General features: G+C 42.6%; 1 protein-coding gene across 1 annotated transcript in view; it reads left to right on the top strand.

Moving 5' to 3' along the window:
• Positions 1 to 27,077, top strand: part of alcama (activated leukocyte cell adhesion molecule a) — a 75,665-nt gene that overhangs the window by 31,901 nt on the left and 16,687 nt on the right. The window contains exons 3-6 of the mRNA XM_024376771.2: positions 1,173 to 1,392; positions 2,089 to 2,153; positions 14,129 to 14,216; positions 17,530 to 17,700. Coding sequence (XP_024232539.1) covers positions 1,173 to 1,392; positions 2,089 to 2,153; positions 14,129 to 14,216; positions 17,530 to 17,700 — 544 coding nt within the window. The remainder of the gene's footprint in view (positions 1 to 1,172; positions 1,393 to 2,088; positions 2,154 to 14,128; positions 14,217 to 17,529; positions 17,701 to 27,077) is intronic.

Below are 27,077 nucleotides of genomic sequence, written 5' to 3'. Positions count from 1 at the left end.
GACTGTGTTACCAATTGTTTTCTTGGTGACTTTGGTCCCATCTCAGCTGATCCTCCCGTGTAGTTCTGGGCTGATTCCTCACCGTTCTCATGATCATTGCAACTCCACGAGGTGAGATCTTTCATGGAGCCCCAGGCCGAGGGAGATTGAAAGTTATTTTGTGTTTCTTCCATTTGCGAATAATCGCACCAACTGTTGTCACCTTCTCACCAAGCTGCTTGGCGATGGTGTTGTAGCCCATTCCAGCCTTGTGTAGGTCTACAATCTTGTCCCTGACATCCTTGGAGAGCTCTTTGGTCTTGGCCATGGTGGAGCGTTTGGAATCTGATTGATTGTCTGTGAAGCATTTATTTGGGCTGCAATTTCTGAGGCTGGTAACTCTTAATGGTAACTCTTAATGAACTTATCCTCTGCAGCAGAGGTAACTCTGGGTCTTCCTTTCCTGGGGCGGTCCTCATGAGAGACAGTTTCATCATAGCGCTTGATGGTTTTGAGACTGTACTTGAAGAAACTTTAAAAATTCTTGAAATTTTTCAGATTGACTGACCTTCATGTCTTAAAGTAATGATGGACTGTCGTTTCTCTTTGCTTATTTGAGCTGTTCTTGCCATAATATGGACTTGGTCTTTTACCAAATAGGGCAATCTTCTGTATACCACCCCTACCTAACTGATTGGCTCAAACGCATTAAAAAGGCAAGGAATTCCACAAATGATCTTTTAACAAGGCACACCTGTTAATTGAAATGCATTCCATGTGACTCTCATGAAGCTGGTTGAGAGAATGCCAAGAGTGTGCAAAGCTGTCATCAAGGCAAAGGCTAGCTACTTTGAATAATCTCAAATATAAAATATTTTTTTAATGTGTTTAACACCTTTTTGGTTACTACATGATTCCATATGGGTTATTTTATAGCTTTGATGTCTTCACTATTATTCTACGATGTAGAAAATAGTAAACGTAAAAAAAAAACTAGAATGAGTAGGTGTGTCAACTTTTGACTGGTACTGTACATAAAATACATTAAAACAATTACAGTGAAGGCTACTCTTGACTCAAGGTCAACACAAATCTGTGTACAAATCTGGCTCAAGATGAAAGTGTCTGATGAATTGCTGAAGTCTGACTGTGCAACTTAACGTGACGGTCCTCTGTGGCTTTGCTCAAATCAGAAGATGGATGACGGCACCTCCGGAGACCTCCTGGTTAAGCAGGCTCACAAGGAGAAGGCCCAGATCCAGGCCATGGACGGCTACAAGGACCGAGTGACCATCGCGGCCAACTCCAGCCTCATGATCCAGGGGGGTTCCCTGGTGGACCAGAGGACCTTCACCTGCATGGTTGTGTACGGCTCCAACCTGGACGAGCACCCTGTCGACGTCTTGGTCCACAGTAAGTAGTAGCTACATCTGGGTTATGTTCATTAGGTACAAAATAAAAAGGATGTATCTTACAGCTTCCCCTTGTTGTGGCGAGCTTGAGAAGCCTTTGAAAAGATTCAAAATAGTGGGTGGATTGAAATCAACATTTAATCTCAGACCTAAAGTGGAAGCTGTGATGACACTTAATGTAAAAACATGTCTCCCTAGGCACTAGATGACATATTCAAAGTCTAGAAAAGTTACAAACTTTTTGATGGAGATGCACAGGTACAAGGTTTCGCTTCACTTAGACAAACCTGTTCTCCCTTGGGAGGTCACTTCCGCTTCGGGGATAGCCTATAGGTGCAGGCAGAAAAACCAAATATATGATCCTGATCGAAACATTGTCTTATGTGTGTGTCTCAGTGAATCACAGGGGAGCATTACAGAGTTAGGGACATTACCTTTTTCAAGGGAACCTTCAGGCCTGGTTTCATGGGGTTGTCAGACACCACCATGAAGGCAGGATGAGAGTGTATAGATGGATTTATTTCCATAGAGAAAATAGTACTAATTCTATGCAACTTGTTGCCATGTTGCCAACCAACCATAAGTCCAGCCTACGTCATCCACTCATTACACTATGTAGTAGTATTACTGGTTAAATTTGAGCATTTGAGTAGAGCATTTACATTATTCACGGGTTTATTGTTTATCGTTTTTGCAGAGAAGCCGTTGCCACCACAGATAAAAGACAAAGCCAAAGAGCTAGAGAACGGCAAACTGACGTCGGTAAGTAGAACACATTTAACACAGAACATAGCAGACTTTTGCCCCAACTCACCAACTATAAATACTGAACAAAAATATCAACACAACGTTAAGTGTTGGTCCCATGTTTTATGAGCTAAAATAAAAGATCCCAGAAACGTTCCATACGCACAAAAGCTTATTTCCCTAAAATGTAAACAAATTTGTTTACATCTCTGTTAGTGAGGATTTCTCCTTTGCCAAGATAATCAATCCACCTGACAGGTGTGGCATATCCAGAAGCTGATTAAACAACATGATCATTACACAGGTGCACCTTGTGCTTGGGACAATAAAAGGCCACTGTAAGATGTGCAGTTTTGTCACACAACACAGTGCCACGGATGTCTCAAGTTTTGAGTGGGCGTGTAATTGGCATGCTGACTGCAGGAATGTCCACCAGAGCTGTTGCCAGAGAATTTAATGTTAATGTCTCTACAATAAGCTGCATCCAAAGTTGTTTTATTGAATAAGGCAGTACGTCCAACCGGCCTCACAACTGCAGACCACATGAAACCACGCCAGCCCAGGGACCTCCACATCCAGCATCTTCACCTACGGGATGGTCTGAGACCAGCCACCCGTCTTGCTGATGAAACTAAGTTTGCACAACCAAAACATTTCTACACAAACTGTAATGTGTGCTCTCCGTCTGTTCTTGATCAGTACCATTGCTGCAGTATTCTGTATGTTTTGCAGTTGACCAATGGCTTTCTTGAGTAGACCAGACAGGAGAGCATTATAGTAGTCAAGCCTGCTGTAATAAAAGCATGGAGGAGTTTCTCTGTGTCAGCCTGAGAGAGAAACGACCGCACCTAGGCAATGTTTCTCAGGTGGTTAAAAAGCTATTTTGGTCACATTCCTAATGTGTGATTTGAAATGTAGTTCTAAAATAACACCTAGGTTTTTTACCTGGTGTTATCTTTATTGCCCGTAAATTAAAATGTGCTGCCAGATTCTCTCTCTGTGCTTTGGCTCCAACAATAAGTACCTCGGCCGTGTCTTGATTTAGCTGGAGGAAGTTGTGAGCCATCCATGTATTTAAATCACTAAAACAGTCTAATAATTTATCCGTGGAGCTAAAATCCTCAGGAGACACAGAAACGTAAAGTTGTGTATCATCTGCGTAGCAGTGAAAATCAATGCTGTGCTTTCTGATAACGCTGCCAAGGGGTAACATATATAAACTGAACAGTACCCAAACCAAAATCAAACTTTATGGAATGCCACATGTGATATGCATTTTCTCTGAGTTATGTTCACCAAAGGTGACAAAAGACTCAACCTGTTAAATAGGTCCTAAACCAATTTAGACCAACCCACCTCTCCAGTCTGTCCAGATGGACATCATGGTCAACCGTGTCAAATGCAGCACAAGGACATAGAGCTGTTTGGCATCTGTGTTGGCTTAAAGAGAATTTACTACTTTAACTAAGGCTGTCTCTGTGCTGTGGTGGGCCTGAAAACCAGATTGGGAATTTAAAAAAAATACAGTTGGCACTTAAAAAATAATTTTGCTGTATGAAAACCAATTTCTCCAGAATTTTGCTTAAGAATGGAAGGTTGGAGATTGGCTGAAAATTGCTAAGAGCTGAAGAATCAAGATGAATTTTCTTCAGAAGGGGTTTCAAGTTAGCAGTTTTTAGTGCTGTGGGCAAAGTGCCTGCGAACAGAGAATGATTAACAATAGCTTGCACTTATTTAGAAATGTAAAAACTGTTTTGAAGAAGGTGGTGGGGATCGGATCGAGAAGGCAGTTAGAAGGCTTAAGTTGTGAATGTGATATCACTTTCCCGAACATGTTTGTGTCAACCAGGGACAATAAATCCATAGCGCCTTTGCGTGGTAGGCTAGGGCACATATCATCAAACTTGTCATCAGGTCTTGCTTGACTGATACCCAGCATAATGTTTGTTATCTTATCTCTGAAATATGGGGTAGGATTCATCAGATCATCAATGGTCGAGAAGAGCACTCTCAAATTATTCAGATTAATAGTGATCAAGTTAGAAAAATGAGCCCGTCTGGCATTTCTAATTGCCTTGTTATATATGCCAAGTTGCTCTCTCAGAATATGATAATGGTCCTGCAACTTTGACTCTATCCACTTCCTCTGTCTTGCCATTCATCCGCCGCCATCATCTCATGTTTCAGCATGATAATGCACAGAAAATGGCCCCGTTTTTAGCATGGCCTACATACTCACCAGGCATGTCACCCATTGAGCAATCAATCAATCAATCAAATTTATTTATAAAGACCTTTTTACATCAGCTGATGTCACAAAGTGTTGTACAGAAACCCAGCCTAAAACCCCAAACAGCAAGCAATGCAGATGTAGAAGCACGGTGGCTAGGAAAAACTCCCTAGAAAGGCCAGAACCTAGGAAGAAACCTAGAGAGGAACCAGGCTCTGAGGGGTGGCCAGTCCTCTCTGGCTGTGCCGGGTGGAGCTTATAACAGAACATGGCCAAGATGTTCAAACGTTCATAGTTGACCAGCAGGGTCAGATAATAATAATAATAATAATCAGTGGTTGTAGAGGGTGCAACAGGTCAGCACCTCAGGAGTACACGCCAGTTGGTTTTTCATAGCCGATCATTCAGAGTTAGAGACCGCAGGTGCGGTAGAGAGAGAGTCCAAAACATCAGGTCCGGGACAAGGTAGCACATCCAGTGAACAGGTCAGGGTACCATAGCCGCAGTCAGAACAGTTGAAACTGGAGCAGCAGCACGACCAGGTGGACTGGGGACAGCAAGGAGTCATCAGGCCAGATAGTCCTGAGGCATGGTCCTAGGGCTCAGGTCCTCCGAGAGAAGAGAGATAGAGAGATAGAGAGAGAATTAGAGGGAGCATACTTAAATTCACACAGGACACCGGATAAGACATGAGAAATATTCCAGATATAACAGACTGACCCTAGTCCCCGACACAAACTATTGCAGCATAAATACTGGAGGCTTAGACAGGAGGGGTTGGGAGACACTGTGGCCCCACCCGATGATACCCATTGGACAGGGCCAAAGGCAGGACATAACCGCACCCACTTCGCCAAGGCACAGCCCTCACACCACATGAAGAATATCTTTAACCACCAACCTACTATTCTGAGACAAGGCAGAGAATGACACACTAAGACCTCCCCCACAGCACAAACCAGAGGGGGGGCACCAACCCAGACAGGAAGATCACGTCAGTGACTCAACCCACTCAAGTGACGCTCCCCTCTAGGGACGGCATGGAAGAGCACCAGTAAGCCAGTGACTCAGCCCCTGTAATAGGGTTAGAGGCAGAGAATCTCAGTGGAGAAAGAGGAACTGGCCAGGCAGAGACAGCAAGGGCGGTTCGTCGCTCCAGTGCCTTTCCGTTCACCTTCACACCCCTGGGCCAGACTACACTCAATCATAGGACCTACTGACGAGATGAGTCTTCAATAAAGACTTAAAGGTTGAGACCGAGTCTGCGTCTCACATGGGTAGGCAGACCATTCCATAAAAATGGAGCTCTATAGGAGAAAGCCCTGCCTCCAGCTGTTTGCTTAGAAATTCTAGGGACAGTAAGGAGGCCTGCGTCTTGTGACCGTAGCGTACGTGTAGGTGTGTACGGCAGGACCAAATCGTAAAGATGGGTAGGAGCAAGCCCATGTAATGCTTTGTAGGTTAGCAATAAAACCTTGACATCAGCCCTCAACAGGAAGCCAGTGTAGGGAGGCTAGCACTGGAGTAATATGATCCAATCTTTTGGTTCAAGTCAAGATTCTAGCAGCTGTATTTATTTAGTGCTTTATCCGGGTAACCGGAAAGTGGAGCATTGCAGTAGTCTAATCTAGAAGTGACAAAAGCATGGATGAATTATTCTGCATAATTTTTAGACAGATTTTTGCAATGTTACGAAGATGGAAAAAAGCTGTCCTTGAAATATTCTTGATATGTTCGGCAAAAGAGAGATCAGGGTCCAGAGTAGCGCCAAGGTTTTATTTGAGATGACTGTACAACCATCAAGATTATATAAAATATATATTGAAAACAATAGTGGTCCTAAAACAGAACCTTGAGGAACATCGGAATTTACAGTTGATATGTCAGAACACAAATCATCCACAGAGACAAAATGCTATCTTTCTGACAGATAAGATCTAAACCAGGCCAGAACTTGTCCATGTAGACCAAGTGCAGTCTCAGTGCTATGATGGGGTCTAAAACCAGACTGAAGCGTTTTTGTATACATCGTCTTCAGGAAGGCAGTGAGTTGTTGCGCAACAGCTTCTTCAACATTTTTTGGAGAGGAATGGGAGATTTGATATAGGCGGATAGTTTTTTATATTTTCTTGGTCAAGGTTTGGCTTTTTCAGGAGAGGCTTTATTACTGACGCTTTTAGTGAGTTTGGTACACACCCGATGAATAGAGAGACATTTATTACATTCAACATAGGAGGGCCAAACACAGGAAGCAGCTCTTTCAATAATTTAGTTGGAATAAGGTCCAGTATGCAGCTTGAAGGTTTAGAGGCCAAGACTATTTTCATCAATATGTCAAGAGATATAGTACTAAAACACTTGAGTGTCTCTCTTGATCCTAGGTCCTGGCAGTATTGTGCAGACTCAGGACAACTGAGCTTTGGAGAAATACGCATATTTAAAGGAGTCCGTAATTTGACTTCTAATGATCATGATCTTTTCGTCAAAGAAGTTCATGAATTTAACACTGCTGAAGTGAAAGCCTCCCTCTCTTGGGGAATGCTGCTTTTTAGTCAGCTTTCCGACAGTGTCAATAATACATTTGGGATTGTTCTTATTCTCCTCAATAAGTTGTAAAAATAGGATGATGGCGCAGCAGTGAGTGCTCTTCGGTACTGCACTGTACTGTCTTTCCAAGCTAGTCGGAAGACTTCCAGTTTGGTGTGGTGCCATTTCTGTTCCAATTTTCTGGAAGCTTCAAAGCTCGGGTATTTCCTGTATACCAGGGAGCTAGTTTCTTATGACAAATGTTTTTTGTTTTTAGGAAGCGACTGCATCAAGGGTATTACGCAAGGTTAAATTGAGTTCTTCAGTTAGGTGGTTAACTGATGTTTGTACTCCGATGTCCTTGGGTAGGTGGAGGGAGTCTGGAAGGGAATCTAGGAATCTTTGGGTTGTCAGAGAATTTATAGCATTTAGCTATAGCTTTTGATGATCCTTGGTTGAGGTCTGAGCAGATTATTTGTTGCAATTGCAAACATAATAAAATGGGGGTCGATAGTCCAGGATTATGAGGAAAAACATTAAGATCCACAATATTTATTCCACGGGACAAAACTAGGTCCAGAGTATGACTGTGGCAATGAGTAGGTCCTGTGACATTTTGGACAAAACCCACTGAGTCGATGATGGCTCCAAAAGCCTTTTGGAGAGGGTCTGTGGACTTTTCCATGTGAATATTAAAGTCACCAAATAGTAGAATATTATCTGCCATGACTACAAGGTCCGATGGGAACTCAGTGAGGAACGCTGTATATGGCCCAGGAGGCCTGTAAACAGTAGCTATAAAAAGTGATTGAGTAGGATGCATAGATTTCATGACTAGAAGCTCAAAAGACGAAAATGCAGTCATTTAAAAAAATTGAAATTATTGAAATTTGCTATCATAAATGTTAGCAACACTGCCTTTGCGGGATGCACGGGGGATATGTTCTCCTGGTGTAGGAGGAGAGGAGAGGCCTCATGTAACACAGTAAATTCAACAGGCTTAAGCCATGTTTCAGTCATGCCAATCACATCAAGATTATGATCAGTGATTAGTTCATTGACTATAACTGCCTTCGAAGTGAGGGATCTAACATTACGTAGCCCTATTTTCAGATGCGAGATATCACAATCTCTTTCAATAATGACAGGAATGGAGGAGGTCTTTATTCCAGTGAGATTGCTAAGGCAAACACCGCCATGTTTAGTTTTGCCCAACCTAGATTGAGGCACAGACACAGTCTCAATGGGGATAGCTGAGCTGACTACACTGACTGTGCTTGTTGCAGACTCCACTCAGGTGGCAGGCTGGCTAACAGCCTGCTGCCTGGCCTGCACCCTATTTCATTGTGGAGCTAGGGGAGTTAGAACCCTGTCTATGTTCATAGATAAGATGAGAGCACCCCTCCAGCTAGGATGGAGTCCGTCACTCCTCAACAGGCCAGGCTTGGTCCTATTTGTGGGAAAGAGAAAGAGGGCCAATTACAGTGCCTTGCGAAAGTATTCGGCCCCCTTGAACTTTGTGACCTTTTGCCACATTTCAGGCTTCAAACATAAAGAAATAAAACTGTATTTTTTTGTGAAGAATCAACAACAAGTGGGACACAATCATGAAGTGGAACGACATTTATTGGATATTTCAAACTTTTTTAACAAATCAAAAACGGAAAAATTGGGCGTGCAAAATTATTCAGCCCCCTTAAGTTAATACTTTGTAGCGCCACCTTTTGCTGCGATTACAGCTGTAAGTCGCTTGGGGTATGTCTCTATCAGTTTTGCACATCGAGAGACTGAAATTTTTTCCCATTCCTCCTTGCAAAACAGCTCGAGCTCAGTGAGGTTGGATGGAGAGCATTTGTGAACAGCAGTTTTCAGTTCTTTCCACAGATTCTCGATTGGATTCAGGTCTGGACTTTGACTTGGCCATTCTAACACCTGGATATGTTTATTTTTGAACCATTCCATTGTAGATTTTGCTTTATGTTTTGGATCATTGTCTTGTTGGAAGACAAATCTCCGTCCCAGTCTCAGGTCCTTTGCAGACTCCATCAGGTTTTCTTCCAGAATGGTCCTGTATTTGGCTCCATCCATCTTCCCATCAATTTTAACCATCTTCCCTGTCCCTGCTGAAGAAAAGCAGGCCCAAACCATGATGCTGCCACCACCATGTTTGACAGTGGGTATGGTGTGTTCAGGGTGATGAGCTGTGTTGCTTTTACGCCAAACATAACGTTTTGCATTGTTGCCAAAAAGTTCAATTTTGGTTTCATCTGACCAGAGCACCTTCTTCCACATGTTTGGTGTGTCTCCCAGGTGGCTTGTGGCAAACTTTAAACAACAATTTTTATGGATATCTTTAAGAAATGGCTTTCTTCTTGCCACTCTTCCATAAAGGCCAGATTTGTGCAATATACGACTGATTGTTGTCCTATGGACAGAGTCTCCCACCTCAGCTGTAGATCTCTGAAGTTCATCCAGAGTGATCATGGGCCTCTTGGCTGCATCTCTGATCAGTCTTCTCCTTGTATGAGCTGAAAGTTTAGAGGGACGGCCAGGTCTTGGTAGATTTGCAGTGGTCTGATACTCCTTCCATTTCAATATTATCGCTTGCACAGTGCTCCTTGGGATGTTTAAAGCTTGGGAAATATTTTTGTATCCAAATCCAGCTTTAAACTTCTTCACAACAGTATCTCGGACCTGCCTGGTGTGTTCCTTGTTCTTCATGATGCTCTCTGCGCTTTTAACGGACCTCTGAGACTATCACAGTGCAGGTGCATTTATACGGAGACTTGATTACACACAGGTGGATTGTATTTATCATCATTGGTCATTTAGGTCAACATTGGATCATTCAGAGATCCTCACTGAACTTCTGGAGAGAGTTTGCTGCACTGAAAGTAAAGGGGCTGAATAATTTTGCACGCCCAATTTTTCAGTTTTTGATTTGTTAAAAAAGTTTGAAATATCCAATAAATGTCGTTCCACTTCATGATTGTGTCCCACTTGTTGTTGATTCTTCACAAAAAAATACAGTTTTATATCTTTGTTTGAAGCCTGAAATGTGGCAAAAGGTCGCAAAGTTCAAGGGGGCCGAATACGTTCGCAAGGCACTGTATCTACAAATTCTATCTTTTGGGAGGGGCAGAAAACAGTTTTCAACCAGCGATTGAGTTGTGAGACTCTGCTGTAGAGCTCATCACTCCCCCTAACTGGGAGGGGGCCAGAGACAATTACTCGATGCCGACACATCTTTCTAGCTGATTTACACGCTGAAGCTATGTTGAGCTTGGTGACCTCTGACTGTTTCATCCTAACATTGTTGGTGCCGGCGTGGATAACAATATCTCTATACTCTATACTTGCCAGTTTTAGCTTTAGCCATCACCCTCTTCAGATTAGCCTTAATGTCAGTATCCCTGCCCCCTGGCAAACAGTGTATGATCGCTGGATGATTCGTTTTAAGTCTAATACTGCGGGTAATGGAGTCACCAATGACTAGGGTGTTCAATTTGTCAGAGCTAATGGTGGGAGGCTCAGACCCCGTAACGGGAGGAGGATAGACCAGAGAAGACTCGGACTCTGACTCCGACTCATTGCTTAATGGGGAGAACCGGTAGAAAGTTTCTGTCGGCTGAATGAGCGACACAGGTTTAGCATTCCTACAGCATTTCCTTCCAGAAGCCATGAGAAAGTTGTCCGGCTGCGGGGACCGTGCGAGGGGATTTATACTACTAATCTGTACTGGAGGCACAGACGCTGTTTCATCCTTTCCTACACTGAAATTACCCTTGCCTAACGATTGCGTCTGAAGCTGGGCTTGCAGCACAACTATCCTCGCCGTAAGGCGATCGTTCTCCTGTATACTATGAGCGAATTAGAAGGCATCATGTTAATGTTACTACTTAGCTTTGGAGGTCCTGACGAACCATGTCCAGATAAAGCATCCGTAATGAAAAAGGTTGAGCGAGGGGAAAAATAAAACATATAAAACGATAATTAAAAAGTTAAAACCGTAAAGTTGGCAGGTAGCAAAGAAACGTTAGCAACAAACCGCACAGCAGCACGTAAACAAGTTTACAAGTTGTGACCTGAAATGACAGAGACAGGAACACAATGGTGAGGCAGCAATTACACTTCCTGCAATTCTAGGACGAGCATGTTTGTGATGAGGTCTGTGTGTGAGAGAGGGAGAGCGAGAAAGACATCTACACTGATAACCCGTGAAAGGGATGAGGTGAGGCATGCGTGGTTCATACGCCAATCTAATTACAGAAGTTAGAGTAAAAATAGGACTTTGAATGATGTGGAAATAGGTACTGTACTATGCAACATCTGAATAAAAGAGATTGTCCTTTTGTCTAAGAAACTTGAGTGCCATAAGAATGCAATGAAATTGTAGTGCCTAGTTACTATGTCTGACAATAATAGATAATATTATAATGTGCATGTGCCTGTGAGATTTGTGTCTGGTTTAAGTGGTGTTGGAGGTTTCCATTTGGTTGCGGAGGCTTACTGGTTCCAGACTCTTTTTCGTTGTAGTTCCACTTCTTGCAGTGTTTGTATTAGCAGAGACAGGGATGGTATCCAAGGAGAGGAAAAGGTGGGGGGGACTCTGTTTTGAGAAAATGCCCACTGAGGTATGTCATGTTCAAAGGGCTCGCTCTCTTTCTTTCACTTGCTTTCACACTCATTCTCTCTTGCTCTCTCTAACATGCACATGCATACGGAATGGAGCGCCTTCTCAGACAGCTTACTTCGAGAGCAGTGAGTCACTTCAAAGCCAAAACATTCCAGTTTCAGACTTGATATACGGTGTTACTGTGTGCGTGCGTGCGTGTCATCAAAAGATGACTGCCATGTGAGGGTTCACAGCCTTGACTTATTGCTGTCTAAAAATGGTATCCAAGTGTCACAGAAGATGGAGATCCCCACTGCCCTGTATAATGTCTGTTATTTGTTAGTGTCTGGTTTGTGTGAGTGTGGGTTTCTTTAGGACAGACAGACACATGAATGAAGTTGTGAACAGCAGCTCTGCCACCAGTGGTGGGGGGTGTGGCATGATGTATTGTAGCAGGATTATTTCCTAGGGCCTTGTCCATTATCTGCTGTTGACGGCCTGCCCAGTGGGCCCCCTGCTTCCATCCTTCTGCCTCGCTCCTCTGGAGGGGGGTTCGATTCCTCATGCCACCCCACACGCCCGAAACTATGCATCATCCGACATACCTACACTGCCTGTGGCTCACACAGCCTGCAAATACTCCTCAACCCACTTTGAGCTTTATCCCCCTGCCTAGCGGATGCACGCACACACACACACACACACACGGTTGCCTGCACATCACCTAATCGTGTCACATCTTTATTGATGAGGCTCACGCTTTTCCTGTGATAGACTTTTTGCGCTTTCATTTTTCTCCATCCGATCCAGGTTGGCAGTGTTTGTTGGGGATGCGTTGCTAAAATAAGGCCTCTGCAGTCCGGTGCCAACTGTCACGGTGGAACTTTTAGAACCTTCATGGTTAGACCGGAGCTAGCTGTACCTGTCAGGTATACAGCCCATCCCATTTCCAGGAAATGACAGGCCACTTTCTTCCAAAATGGAATGTAATAGTAGGGGAGTCGATCAAAAAAGTAATCACAGCCTTATGTTGTCATGATAACGATAAGGATTGTTATTATAGATATACAGTGAGCTCCAAAAGTATTGGGACAGTGACCATTTGTTTTGGATTTGGCTGTACTCCAGCATTTTGGATTTGTCAGCTTTCATTTGAAGTTATTGTCTTACATCGGATGAACCGTTTAGAAATTACAGCACTTTTTTCCCATCGTCCCCCCCATTTTAAGGGACTAGTTATATGTGTATTAAAGTAGTAAAACCTTTTATATATCATAAGTTAAAAAAAAAATGCTAATCTCCCCTGTCATTGTAATGGTGAGAGGTTAGCATGTCTTGGGCATGATATTTGTGCGTCTAACTTTCTCTCTCATTATTATTCATGATTCATTGAGGATTATCCGTAATCATGGTAGCATCCACATTAATGTAGAAGTGTTTCGAAACATATTCTTATTTACAATTAAAATGACTTCAAAATGGCACAAAAGATTATTTGCCATTCTATTCTATTGGGCACAAAATAATCTGAAACACAACCAAAACAAACAGGAATGGCATCCAACACATGGCATCCAACACATGGCATCCAACACGTGCAATCAATATGGGATCAAATACTTCACTTTTTTTTACACATAAGTGAATTTGTCCCAAGACACTAAGAGCTGTAATTTCTAAGCGGTTCACCCGATATAGATGAAAAAATCCTCAAATTAAAGCTGACAATCTGCACTTTAATGAGTGGCACAGCTGTCTAAGGCACTGCATCTCAGTGCTAGAGGTGTCACTACAGATCCTGGTTCGATTCCAGGCTGTATTACAACCGGCCGTGATTCGGAGTCCCATAAGGCAGCGCAATTGGGCCAGCATCGTTAGGGTTTGGCCGGAGTAGGCCGTTATTGTAAGTAAGACTTTGTTCTTAACTGACTAGCCTAGTTAAATAAAGGTTAAATCATTTTTACAATTTTGTTCACCTCATAGTCATTGTATAATTTAAAATCTAAAGTTCTGGAGTACAGAGCCAAGACAACAACAACAAAATTCACTGTCCCAGTACTTTTGGAGCTCACTGTATAAATGCATACAGTCATAATCAACATTCCTACCGTGGTCGATTACCAGGAAATGTTCCAAAGTACTTCAAACATTTCAATGGGCAGATACACAGGTTCTACACAGGTATATGCAGATTATAGACTGATATAACAACCATATAACGTGGAAAGAATCTGGCTATCTGGACCAATGACTCAGCTTTTATCAGTGTGGTAGGAAATGACACATGACACCAGTATTTAAAAGGAACTCGTCTCCTTTGTTCTCTCGGTTTCTCTAGTCATGCCCCTGAATGCTGTTTACTCTGACCGTCATACAGTAACCACTGGGCTCCAGGAATAGAGATTCAGCAATGAACTCTGTGCATCCATATATAGACTGTACACTTTCACTTTAGTATCTTAGGGCTGGTTCCCCGGACACAAATGTAGCCTTGTCCTGGATTAAAAAGCATTCTCAATCTCCAAAAGATCTCCAAAATAATCTGTGTCTAGGGAACCAGTTCTTAATAACGGAGCTGCTTTTGGTTTGATTTGTTATGTTGTTTTTTGTCTCTTTCAGCTAGGCGTGTGTACGGCCGCAGATGCAAACCCTGCCGCCGTAATCATGTGGTCCAAAAACGGCAAGCTGCTGGTGGCTGATGGAAAGAGTATGTCATCACGTCTTGTCCCACCAACAGCCGCACAAACCGTTAAACAACAGTCAGACAACAGTCTTTGAATATTTCTTTTCATTTCAACAACTCCCTACTTGTGACACCTTTTGCTAGATTTATGTAGAAATATCCACCGGGGCTGATTTGCTTGATCCTTTCTTGCTGCAGCTTTCTGCTCCTCTGATTGTATTATCTTTAAAACATCTGTTTTAACCTTTCAATTATTTCTGGTACCAGTGTGACCTAAATAATTATCTCCCCATTTCCATACTCTCTTGCCTAGTAAAGATTCTAGAATCCTTGGTAAATACTTAACTTAGATCCTTTTTAACTACGAAATGTATTCTAAATGTACACCAGTCAGGTGTCACACCATTTCATAGCACCATCTCGGCGGCTACTTTGGTTTAAAATGATGTTCTTAATTGTTTGGATAAGAAGAATCACTGTGCAGCCCTTTTTTATTGACCTGTCGAAAGCCTTCGACTCTGTGGATCACAAATGACTTATTTCTTAATTCTGGACATAACAAAGGGTGTCATACAGGGATGTGGTGTATGATATTGCCCCCACAGCTGACCAGGCTCTGTCAAAGCCTTTTGTTGAACTGAAATTGGTACTTAATGCCGGTAAAACTAAGTATATGTTATTTTCCAAATCACAAACATTTATCTGATGATTTATGCATGACAGTGCTTTCAGAAAGTATTCACACCCATTTACTTTTTCAAAATGGTGTGTTACAGCCTGAATTTAAAATGGATTAAATTTCATTTTTTTGTCACTGGCCTACACACAATACCCCACCCCATAATGTCTGTTTTTAGAAACTTAAAAAAAAATCATCACAAATGAAAAGCTGACATGTCTTGAGTCAATAAGTATTCAATCCCTTTGTTATGGCAAGCCTAAATAATTTCAGGACAAACAATGTAAAAAGCTTGCATGGACTCATTGTGTGCAATAATAGTGTTTTAACATGGGCAATTATCTGTAAGGTCCATCAGTCGAGCAGTGCATTTCAAACAGATTCAGCCACATCGACCAGGGAGGTTTTCCAATGCCTCGCAAAGAAGGGCACCTATTGGTGGAGAGGTAAAAAAATAAATAATTGTTTTACAAAAAAAACTGACATTGAATAAACCTTTTGAGCATGGTGAAGTTATTAATTTCACTTTGGATGGTGTATCAATACACCCACTCACTACAAAGATATAGGCGTCCTTCCTAACTCAGTTGCCGGAGAGAAAGGAAACCGCTCAGGGATTTCACCACGAGGCCAATGCTGACTTTAAAAAAGTTACGGAGTTTAATAGCTGTGATAGGAAAAAACTGAGGATTTATCAACAACATTGTAGTTACTCAATACTAACCTAATTGACGGAGTGGGAAGAAGGAAGCCTGTAAAAAATATAAATATTCCAAAACATGCATCCTGTTTTCAATAAGGCACTAAAAAAATAGGGCAATAGGGCAAAAGAAATTGCCAATTAACTTTTTGTCTTGAAAAGTATTATGTTTGGGCAAATACAATACAACCCATTACTGAGTACCACTCTCCATATTTTCAAGCATATAGTGGTGGCTGCATCATGTTATGGGTATGCTTGTAATCGTTAAGGACTGGGGAGTTTTTCAGGACAAAAAAATTACTTAATGTAGCTAAACACAGGCAAAATCCTAAGGGAAAACCTGGTTGAGTATGCTTTCCACCAGAACTGAGATGTATTATCCTTTCCGCAGGAAAATAACCTACAACACAAGGCCAAATCTACACAAGATTTGCTTACCAAGAAGACGGTGAATGTGGCTGAGTTTTGAGTTAAATCTACTTGAAAATCTATGGCAAGACCTGAAAGTTTTCTAGCAATGATCAACAAACAATTTGACAGAGCTTTTGAAAAGTATAATGGACAAATGTTGCACAATCCAAGTATGGAAAGCTCTTATAGACTTACCTCTAAATATTCACAGCTTTAATCACTGCCAAATGGGGCTTCTACAAAGTATTGACAGGGGTGTGAATAATTATGTAAATTAGATTTTTCTATTTAATTTCCAATACATCTGCAAACATTACAAAAAATGTGTTTTCACTGTCATTATGGGATATTGTTTGTAGATGGGTGAGGGGGAAAAATGCTTTAATTCATTTTGAATTCAGGCTGTAGCACAACAAAATGAGGCGAGAATACTTTCCAAAGGCACCATACGTACACTGAACAAAAATATAAACTCAACATGTAGTGTTGGTCCCAGGTTTCATGAGCTGAAATAAAAGATAGCAGAAATTTTCCATACACACAAAAAGCTTATTTCTCTCAAATTCTGTGCATGCGGCAGGTAGCCTAGTGGTTAGATCGTTGGACTAGTAACTGAAAGGTTGCAAGATCAAATCTCCGAGCTGAGAAGCTAAAAGTCTGTTGTTTTGCCCCTGAACAAGGCAGTTAACACAATGTTCCTAGGCTGTCATTGAAAATAAGAATTTGTTCTTAAACGGACTTTCCTGGTTAAATTTTAAAAAATGTACACCCCTGATAGGGTGCATTTCTCCTTTGCCAAGATAATCCATCCCCCTGACAGGTGTGGCGTATCAAGAAGCTGATTAAACAGCATGATTATTAAACGGGTTCACCTTGTGCTGGCCACTCTAAAATGTGCAGTTTTGTATTATAACACAATGCCACAGATGTCTCAAGTTTTGAGGGAGTGTGCAGTTGGCATGCTGACTGCAGGCTGTATCACAACCTGCTGTGATCGGGAGTCCCATAGGGTGGCGCACCAATTGGCCCAGCTTCGTCCAGTTTAGGTGAGGGTTTGGCCGGGGTAGGCTGTCATTGTAAATAAGAATTTGTTCTAAACTGACTTGCCTAGCTAAAATAAAATAAATTAAACATCTGATGTTGATTTTCCATTAGAATTTGGTTATGCTTTTAGATGGTTGAAAGCATAGTGATAACACTTCAGAAATTCAACAAACTTTTATCTGTCCTTTTGAGGGGGTGAAAATAGATTGTAATCTCATTGATCAACATATCAACCAAATATTGCCCAATTCTTCTTGTTGGAATGAGGTGGAAAAAGTCAAGGGGTCTGAATACTTTTCCGAATGCACTGTACATATGAAATAATAGGATCAAATATTCACCACCTATTGACAGTCGTAAATCTCAGTCTGGATTCAGGCTATCCCATGTTGTTACACTTCACCTTTTAGACTGTCATTTGCTTAATCTGTCTCTCCTCTTCTGACCGTGACAACTCTTACTACCAGTGACTCATCCTCTTTGTTTGTTTGCACTCGCAGCCATCATCATCACGCCCAGTGTGAAGATGGATCCGTCGACGGGCCTGTCCACTACCACGTCCGGTCTGCAGTACACAGCGGTGAAAAGCGACGTGGGAGCCAAATTCACTTGCACCGCCAAACACAGCCTGGAAACACAGGTGTCCGCTCCCGAGACCTTCATCATTCACTGTGAGTGGACCACACTGCCCCCTGGAGGTCTTTGACCTGCAGTAGATGTACATGAACCTGTCACAGAATTAGTGATAATCATGTATTAATATAGTCTATTTTAGTATATTCAGCACATGCTTTAATCAAACCTACAGCCCTGGGCCGTATCCAGTAGGAACAAATTAACGAAAATTGTGTATAATGGGAAAAGACCCATACGGGAGAAGAAAAAAAAGGTTTAGATTAATGTCTTTAGGTTACATGTGAAGTATTTAAAATTGGACAGATAATGTATATTTTCAAAACGATTTAATACATTATTGAATGTATATAAATACATAAATGTACGTACAATTTATATCACAGTATATATGTTAACTGCATCCCAAAAAGTATTTAATGTATTTCAAAAATGTATTCTGAAATGCATTAAGGAATATATTTTCACATGTATTTATCAATATACTCTACCGTTAAAAAGTTTGGGTTCACTTAGAAATGTCCTTGTTTTTGAAAGAAAAGCACATTTTTTGTCCATTTTAAAATAACACAAAATTGATCAGAAATACAGTGTAGACATTGTTAATGTTGTAAATGACTATTGTAGCTGGAAACGGCTGATTTTTAATGGAATATCTACATAGGTGTACAGAGGCCCATTATCAGCAACCATCACTCCTGTGTTCCAATGGCACGTTGTGTTAGCTAATCCAAGTTTATCATTTTAAAAGGCTAATTGATCATTAGAAAACCCTTTTGCAATTATGTTAGCACAGCTGAAAACACTATTGTTATGATTAAAGAAGCAATACAACTGTCCTTCTTTAGACTAGTTGAGTATCTGGAGCATCAGCATTTGTGGGTTCGATTACAGGCTCAAAATGGCCAGAAACAAAGAACTCGTCAGTCTATTCTTGTTCTGAGAAATGAAGGCCATTCCATGTGAGAAATTGCCAAGAAACTGAAGATCTCGTACAACGCTGTGTACTACTCCCTTCACAGAACAGCGCAAACTGTCTCTAACCAGAATAGAAAGTGGAGTGGGAGGCCCCGGTGCACAACTGAGCAAGAGGACAAGTACATTAGGGGGCGGTAGGTAGCCTAGTGGTTAGAGCGTTGAGCCAGTAACCAAAAGGTTGCTAGATCGAATCCCCAAGCAGACAAGGTAAAAAATCTGACTTTCTGCCCCTGAAGAAGGAACTTAACCCACTGTTCCTAGGCTGTCATTCTAAATAAGAATTTGTTCTTAACTGACTTGCCTAGTTAATAAATCAAATTTAAGAGTGCAGAACTGTCAGTGTACAACCTTGAACTTTAACCTCAGAACACATTACACATTAACTGGCAGGACAATCCGTCTCATGGGATGCCAAAAAGCACTAAGATAAAGCCACGCATCCAAGGCCTTCAATATGCTGCCGCCGCAACGATATATTTTGCCAAAATGCCTTTTCATTGTACTTAGCACATACCAAAAGCACTAACATGCATTTAAATGACTACAACAATGACTACAAACATGATACATTATCAGTGGTGGCCCCTACATCATGTAATGACCCCATGCCTTTCAGTCTACTTCCGGCGCCGACAGAGATGGCCGCCTCGCTTCGCGTTCCTAGGAAACTATGCAGTTTTTTGTTTTTTTACGTGTTATTTCTTACACTAGTACCCCAGGTCATCTTAGGTTTCATTACATACAGCCGAGAAGAACTACTGAATATAAGATCAGCGTCAACTCACCATCAGTACGACCAAGAATATGTTTTTCGCGATGCGGATCCTGTGTTCTGCCTTACAACCAGTGTAACGGAGCGGATTACATGCAGCGACCCAAAAAAACGACTCAGAAAAAGAGGGAAACGAAGCGGTCTTCTGGTCAGACTCCGGAGACGGGCACATCGTGCACCACTCCCTAGCATTCTTCTTGCCAATGTCCAGTCTCTTGACAACAAGGTTGATGAAATCCGAGCAAGGGTAGTATTCCAGAGGGACATCAGAGACTGTAACGTTCTCTGCTTCACGGAAACATGGCTAACTGGAGAGACGCAATCCGAAGCGGTGCAGCCAGCGGGTTTCTCCACGCATCGCGCCGACAGAAACAAACATCTTTCTGGTAAGAAGAGGGGCGGGGGCGTATGCCTTATGGCCAACGTGACATGGTGTGATGAAAGAAACATACAGGAACTCAAATCCTTCTGTTCACCTGATTTAGAATTCCTCACAATCAAATGTAGACCGCATTATCTACCAAGAGAATTCTCTTCGATTATAATCACAGCCGTATATATCCCCCCACAAGCAGACACATCGATGGCTCTGAACGAACTTTATTTAACTCTCTGCAAACTGGAAACGATTTATCCGGAGGCTGCATTCATTGTAGCTGGGGATTTTAACAAGGCTAATCTGAAAACAAGACTCCCTAAATTTTATCAGCATATCGATTGCGCAACCAGGGGTGGAAAGACCCTGGATCATTGTTACTCTAACTTCCGCGACGCATATAAGGCCCTGCCCCGCCCCCTTTCGGAAAAGCTGACCACGACTCCATTTTGTTGATCCCTGCCAACAGACAGAAACTAAAACAAGAAGCTCCCACGCTGAGGTCTGTCCAACGCTGGTCCGACCAAGCTGACTCCACACTCCAAGACTGCTTCCATCACGTGGACTGGGAGATGTTTCGTATTGCGTCAGACAACAACATTGACGAATACGCTGATTCGGTGTGCGAGTTCATTAGAACGTGCGTTGAAGATGTCGTTCCCATAGCAACGATTAAAACATTTGCTAACCAGAAACCGTGGATTGATGGCAGCATTCGTGTGGAACTGAAGGCGCGAACCACTGCTTTTAATCAGGGCAAGGTGTCTGGTGACATGACTGAATACAAACAGTGCAGCTATTCCCTCCGCAAGGCTATCAAACAAGCTAAGCGCCAGTACAGAGACAAAGTAGAATCTCAATTCAACGGCTCAGACACAAGAGGCATGTGGCAGGGTCTACAGTCAATCACGGACTACAGGAAGAAACCCAGCCCAGTCACGGACCAGGATGCCTTGCTCCCAGGCAGACTAAATAACTTTTTGCCCGCTTTGAGGACAATACAGTGCCACTGACACGGCCTGCAACGAAAACATGCGGTCTCTCCTTCACTGCAGCCGAAGTGAGTAAGACATTTAGACGTGTTAACCCTCGCAAGGCTGCAGGCCCAGACGGCATCCCCAGCCGCGCCCTCAGAGCATGCGCAGACCAGCTGGCCGGTGTGTTTACGGACATATTCAATCAATCCCTATACCAGTCTGCTGTTCCCACATGCTTCAAGAGGGCCACCATTGTTCCTGTTCCCAAGAAAGCTAAGGTAACTGAGCTAAACGACTACCGCCCCGTAGCACTCACATCCGTCATCATGAAGTGCTTTGAGAGACTAGTCAAGGACCATATCACCTCCACCCTACCTGACACCCTTGACCCACTCCAATTTGCTTACCGCCCAAATAGGTCCACAGACGATGCAATCTCAACCACACTGCACACTGCCCTAACCCATCTGGACAAGAGGAATACCTATGTGAGAATGCTGTTCATCGACTACAGCTCGGCATTCAACACCATAGTACCCTCCAAGCTCGTCATCAAGCTCGAGACCCTGGGTCTCGACCCCGCCCTGTGCAACTGGGTACTGGACTTCCTGACGGGCCGCCCCCAGGTGGTGAGGGTAGGCAACAACATCTCCTCCCCGCTGATCCTCAACACTGGGGCCCCACAAGGGTGCGTTCTGAGCCCTCTCCTGTACTCCCTGTTCACCCACGACTGCATGGCCATGCACGCCTCCAACTCAATCATCAAGTTTGCGGACGACACAACAGTGGTAGGCTTGATTACCAATAACGACGAGACGGCCTACAGGGAGGAGGTGAGGGCCCTCGGAGTGTGGTGTCAGGAAAATAACCTCACACTCAACGTCAACAAAACTAAGGAGATGATTGTGGACTTCAGGAAACAGCAGAGGGAACACCCCCCCATCCACATCGATGGAACAGTAGTGGAGAGGGTAGCAAGTTTTACGTTCCTCGGCATACACATCACAGACAAACTGAATTGGTCCACTCACACAGACAGCATCGTGAGGAAGGCGCAGCAGCGCCTCTTCAACCTCAGGAGGCTGAAGAAATTCGGCTTGTCACCAAAAGCACTCACAAACTTCTACAGATGCACAATCGAGAGCATCCTGGCGGGCTGTATCACCGCCTGGTATGGCAACTGCACCGCCCTCAACCGTAAGGCTCTCCAGAGGGTAGTGAGGTCTGCACAACGCATCACCGGGGGCAAACTACCTGCCCTCCAGGACACCTACACCACCCGATGCTACAGGAAGGCCATAAAGATCATCAAGGACATCAACCACCCGAGCCACTGCCTGTTCACCCCGCTGTCATCCAGAAGGCGAGGTCAGTACAGGTGCATCAAAGCTGGGACCGAGAGACTGAAAAACAGCTTCTATCTCAAGGCCATCAGACTGTTAAACAGCCACCACTAACATTGAGTGGCTACTGCCAACACACTGTCAATGACACTGACTCTACTCCAGCCACTTTAATCATGGGAATTGATGGGAAATTATGTAAATATATCACTAGCCACTTTAAACAATGCTACCTTATATAATGTTACTTACCCTACATTATTCATCTCATATGCATACGTAGATACTGTACTCTATATCATCGACTGCATCCTTATGTAATACATGTATCACTAGCCACTTTAACTACGCCACTTGGTTTACATACTCATCTCATATGTATATACTGTACTCGATATCATCTACTGTATCTTGCATATGCCTCTCTGTACCATCACTCATTCATATATCCTTATGTACATATTCTTTATCCCCTTACACTGTGTATAAGACAGTAGTTTTTTTGGAATTGTTAGTTAGATTACTTGTTGGTTATTACTGCATTGTCGGAACTAGAAGCACAAGCATTTCGCTACACTCGCATTAACATCTGCTAACCATGTGTATGTGACAAATAAAATTTGATTTGATTTGATGTGCATGCTCTCGTCAAGTTTGTTTATTCATTTGTCATATTATGAGCATTGCAACCAACGTCCAATGGGCAGAACTTTACGTGTACTGGGTTGTTCCATGAAATGAGTGCCTTTGCATACCTTTTGATATGTGAAGTAGAAATTATGCACCAATATTGCATTTTAAAATCCTGTTATATGAAATTGAAGTACTCTTTTAATATAGACCACATGGAAAATTCAATACATTTTCTGTGCATTCTCTGTGACTTACGTGAAGATTTTAAGCCACTAACCCCCCAAAATACTATTTCATTGCTTTGACTAAGTTATTTCTCACGATCATTATTTATTAGTGATTCATGTCTCTCATTTTAAGGTCAACCTTGAACTGAACTGTTTTAATATGGTGAAACTATTCCTTCTTAAATATTTCTTTCAAAAGAAACATTGAATATCTAATAGTCAAATCAGTGCAAAAGTAGGTGCACTGGTTCTACTCTTTTTGGCAATTCTCTGGTGTTTTGTGGTAAAAAAAACTGAGCGGGTCGAACATAACGCGTCATAACACATCGATAGATAGACATGTTTTAAGAATAAAATAAAAATGTGTGCTTGTTGTGTGTGAAAAGTACAGTAAATGTAAAATGCACATAAAATCAACAGTGTAATGTTTGGATTCAGTCTTGTCAGGTATTTCTATTTATTAGGAATCCCCAGCAGCTACTCTTCCTGGGGGTCCAAACACACCAAAGCACCCACATTAAATATAAAACAAAAGAAAAAACAGTGAACTATGTTTGTACTGAATGAGCTAAAGATAAAACAGTCCATCATATAACATCCTTACACCACCACATGTCCACAACACAACATGTTCAATACCACCATACAACAATATCACATTGTATGTGTATGCATGTGTCCATACCTGTGTGTGTCTCTTCACAGTCCCTGTTGTTCCATAAGGTGTATTTTTACCTGCTTTTTAAAATCTGATGCTACTGCTTGCATCAATTACCTGATGTGGAATAGAGTTCGATGTAGTCATTGCTCTATGTAAACTCAGCAAAAAATTAAACGTCCTCACTGTCAACTGCGTTTATTTTCAGCAAACTTAACATGTGTAAGTATTTGTATGAACATAAGATTCAACAACTGAGACATAAACTGAACAAGTTCCACAGACATGTGACTAACAGAAATTAAACAATGTGTCCCTGAACAAAGAAGGGGGAGTCAAAATCAAAAGTAACAGTCAGTATCTGGCGTGGCCACCAGCTGCATTAAGTACTGCAGTGCATCTCCTCCTCATGGACTCCACCAGATGTGCCAGTTCTTGCTGTGAAATGTTACCCCACTCTTCCACCAAGGCACCTGCAAGTTCCCGGACATTTCTGGGGGGAATGGCCCTAGCCCTCACCCTCCGATCCAACAGGTCCCAGACATGCTCAATGGGATTGAGATCCGGGTTCTTCCCTGGCCATGGCAGAACAATGACATTCCTTTCTTGCAGGAAATCACACACAGAACGAGTAGTATGGCTGGTGGCATTGTCATGCTGGAGGGTCATGTCAGGATGAGCCTGCAGGAAGGGTACCCTATGATGGAGGAGAATGTCTTCCCTGTAACGCACAGGGTTTAGATTGCCTGCAATGACAACAAGCTCAGTCCTATGATGCTGTGACACACCGCCCCAGACCATGACGGACCCTCCACCTCCAAATCGATCCCGCTCCAGAGTACAGGCCTCGGTGTAATGCTCATTCCTTCGATGATAAACGTGAATCCAATCATCACCCCTGGTGAGACAAAACCGCGACTCGTCAGTGAAGAGCACTTTTTTCCAGTCCTGTCTGGTCCAGCGACGGTGGGTTTGTGACCATAGGCGACGTTGTTGCCGGTGATGTCTGTTGAGGACCTGCCTTACAATAGGCCTACAAGCCCTCAGTCCAGCCTCTCTCAGCCTATTACGGACAGTCTGAGCACTGATGGAGCGATTGTACGTTCCTGGTGTAACTCAGGCAGTTGTTGTTGCCATCCTGTACCTGTCCCGCAGGTGTGATGTTTGGATGTACCGATCCTGTGCACGTGTTATTATATGTGGTCTGCCACTGCGAGGACGATCAGCTGTCCGTCCTGTCTCCCTGTAGCTCTGTCTTAGGTGTTTCACAGTACGGACATAGCAATTTATTGCCCTGTCCACATCTGCAGTCCTCATGCCTCGTTGCAGCATGCTTAAGGCACGTTCACGCAGATGAGCAGGGACCCTGGGCATCTTTCTTTTAGTGTTTTTCAGAGTCAGTAGAAAGGCCTCTTTAGTGTCCTAAGTTTTCATAACTGTGACCTTAATTGCCTACCGTCTGTAAGCTGTTAGTGTCTTAGCGACCGTTCCACAGGTGCATGTTCATTAATTGTTTATGGTTCATTGAACAAGCATCGGAAACTATATTTATACCCTTTACAATGAAGATCTGTGAAGTTATTTGGATTTTTACAAATTATCTTTGAAAGACAGGGTCCTGAAAAAGGGCAGTTTCTTTTTTTTGCTGCGTTTAGTAGTGTGCGCCTCCCATAGTCTGTTCTAGACTTGGGTACTGTGAAGAGATGTCTTGTGGGGTATGCATGTGTGCTAGTATTTTAAACAGACAGCTCGGTACATTCAGCTTGTCGACAGCTCGGTACATTCAGCTTGTCAACACCTCTTACAAAAACAAGTAATGATGAAGTCAATCTCTCTTCCACTTTGAGCCATGAGAGGTTGACATGCATGTCATTAATGTTAGCTCCATGTATACTTTTAAGGGCCAGCAGTGCTGCCCTGTTCTGAGCCAACTGCAATTTTCCCAAGTCCCTCCTTGTGGCACCTGACCACACTACTGAAAAGTAGTCTAGGTGTTACAAAACTAGGGCCTGTAGGACCTGCCTTGATGATAGTGCTGTTAAGAAGGCAGTGTAGCGCTTTATTATGGACAGACTTTTCCCCATCTTAGCTACTGTTATATCTATATGTTTTGACCATGACAGTTTACAATCCAGGGTTACTCCAAGCAGTTTAGTCACCTCAACTTGCACATTTTCCACATGAACAATTACGAGACGTAGTTGAGGTTTAGGGTTTAGTGAATGATTTATGCCAAATACAATGCTTTTAGTTTTGGAGATATTAAGGACTAGCTTTTTCCTCGCTACACATTCTGAAACTAACTGCAGCACTTTGTTAAGTGTTGCAGTCATTTCAGTAGCTATAGTGTTGAGTCATCCACATACATAGACACACTGGCCTTACTCAATGCCAGTCTATTGTCATTAGAAAAGATTGGAAAAGCAAGTGGCCTGAACAGCTACCCTGGGGAATTTCTGATTCTACCTGGATTATGTTTGAGAGGCTTCCATTAAAAAACACCCTCTGTGTTCTGTTAGACAAGTAACTCTTTATCCACATTATAGCAAGGGGTGTAAAGCCATAAAATATATGTTTTTCCAACAGCGGACTATTATCGATAATGTCAAAAAGCCGTCATGAAGTCTAACGAGCCTCCACAATAATTTTATCATCAATTTCTCTCAGACAATCATCAGTCATTTGTGTAAGTGCTGTGCTTGTTGATTGTCCTTCCCTATAAGCTTGCTGAAAGTCTGGTGTCAATTTGTTTACTGTGAAATTGTATCTGGTCAAACACCATTTTTCCCAGAAGTTTACTAAGGGTTGGTAACAAGCCGATTGGTCGGCTATTTGAGCCAGTAAAGGGGGCTTTACTATTCTTCGGTAGAGGAATGACTTTTGCTTCCCTCCAGGCCTGAGGGCACACACTTTCTAGTAGGCTTACATTGATGATTTTATTTTTATTTCACCTTTATTTAACAAGGTAGGCCAGTTGAGAAAAAGTTCTAATTTACAACTGCAACCTGGCCAAGTTAAAGCAAAGCAGTGTGACAAAAACAACAAAGAGTTACACATGGGATAAACAAACGTACAGTCAAAAACACAATAGAAAAATCTATGTACAGTGTGTGCAAATGTAGCAAGGTTAGGGTGGTAAGGCAATAAATAGGCCATAGTGGCAAAATGATTACAATTTAGCATTAACACTGAAGTGATGGATGTGCAGATGATAATGTGCAAGTAGAGATACTGGAGTGCAAAAGAGCAACAACAACAAAAAATAGCAATATGGGGATGAGGTAGTTGGGTGTGCTATTTATTAATGGGCTGTGTACAGGTACAGTATTCGGTAAGCTGCTCTGATTGCTGATGCTTAAAGTTAGTGAGGGAGATATAATTCTCCAGCTTCAGTGATTTTTGCAATTCTTTCCAGTCATTGTCAGCAGAGAACTGGAAGGAAAGGCGGCCA

Source organism: Oncorhynchus tshawytscha, linkage group LG17 (assembly GCF_018296145.1).
Source record: "Oncorhynchus tshawytscha isolate Ot180627B linkage group LG17, Otsh_v2.0, whole genome shotgun sequence".
In the NCBI taxonomy this organism is placed as follows: Eukaryota; Metazoa; Chordata; class Actinopteri; order Salmoniformes; family Salmonidae; genus Oncorhynchus; species Oncorhynchus tshawytscha.
This window is presented reverse-complemented; position numbering and strand designations above follow the sequence as displayed.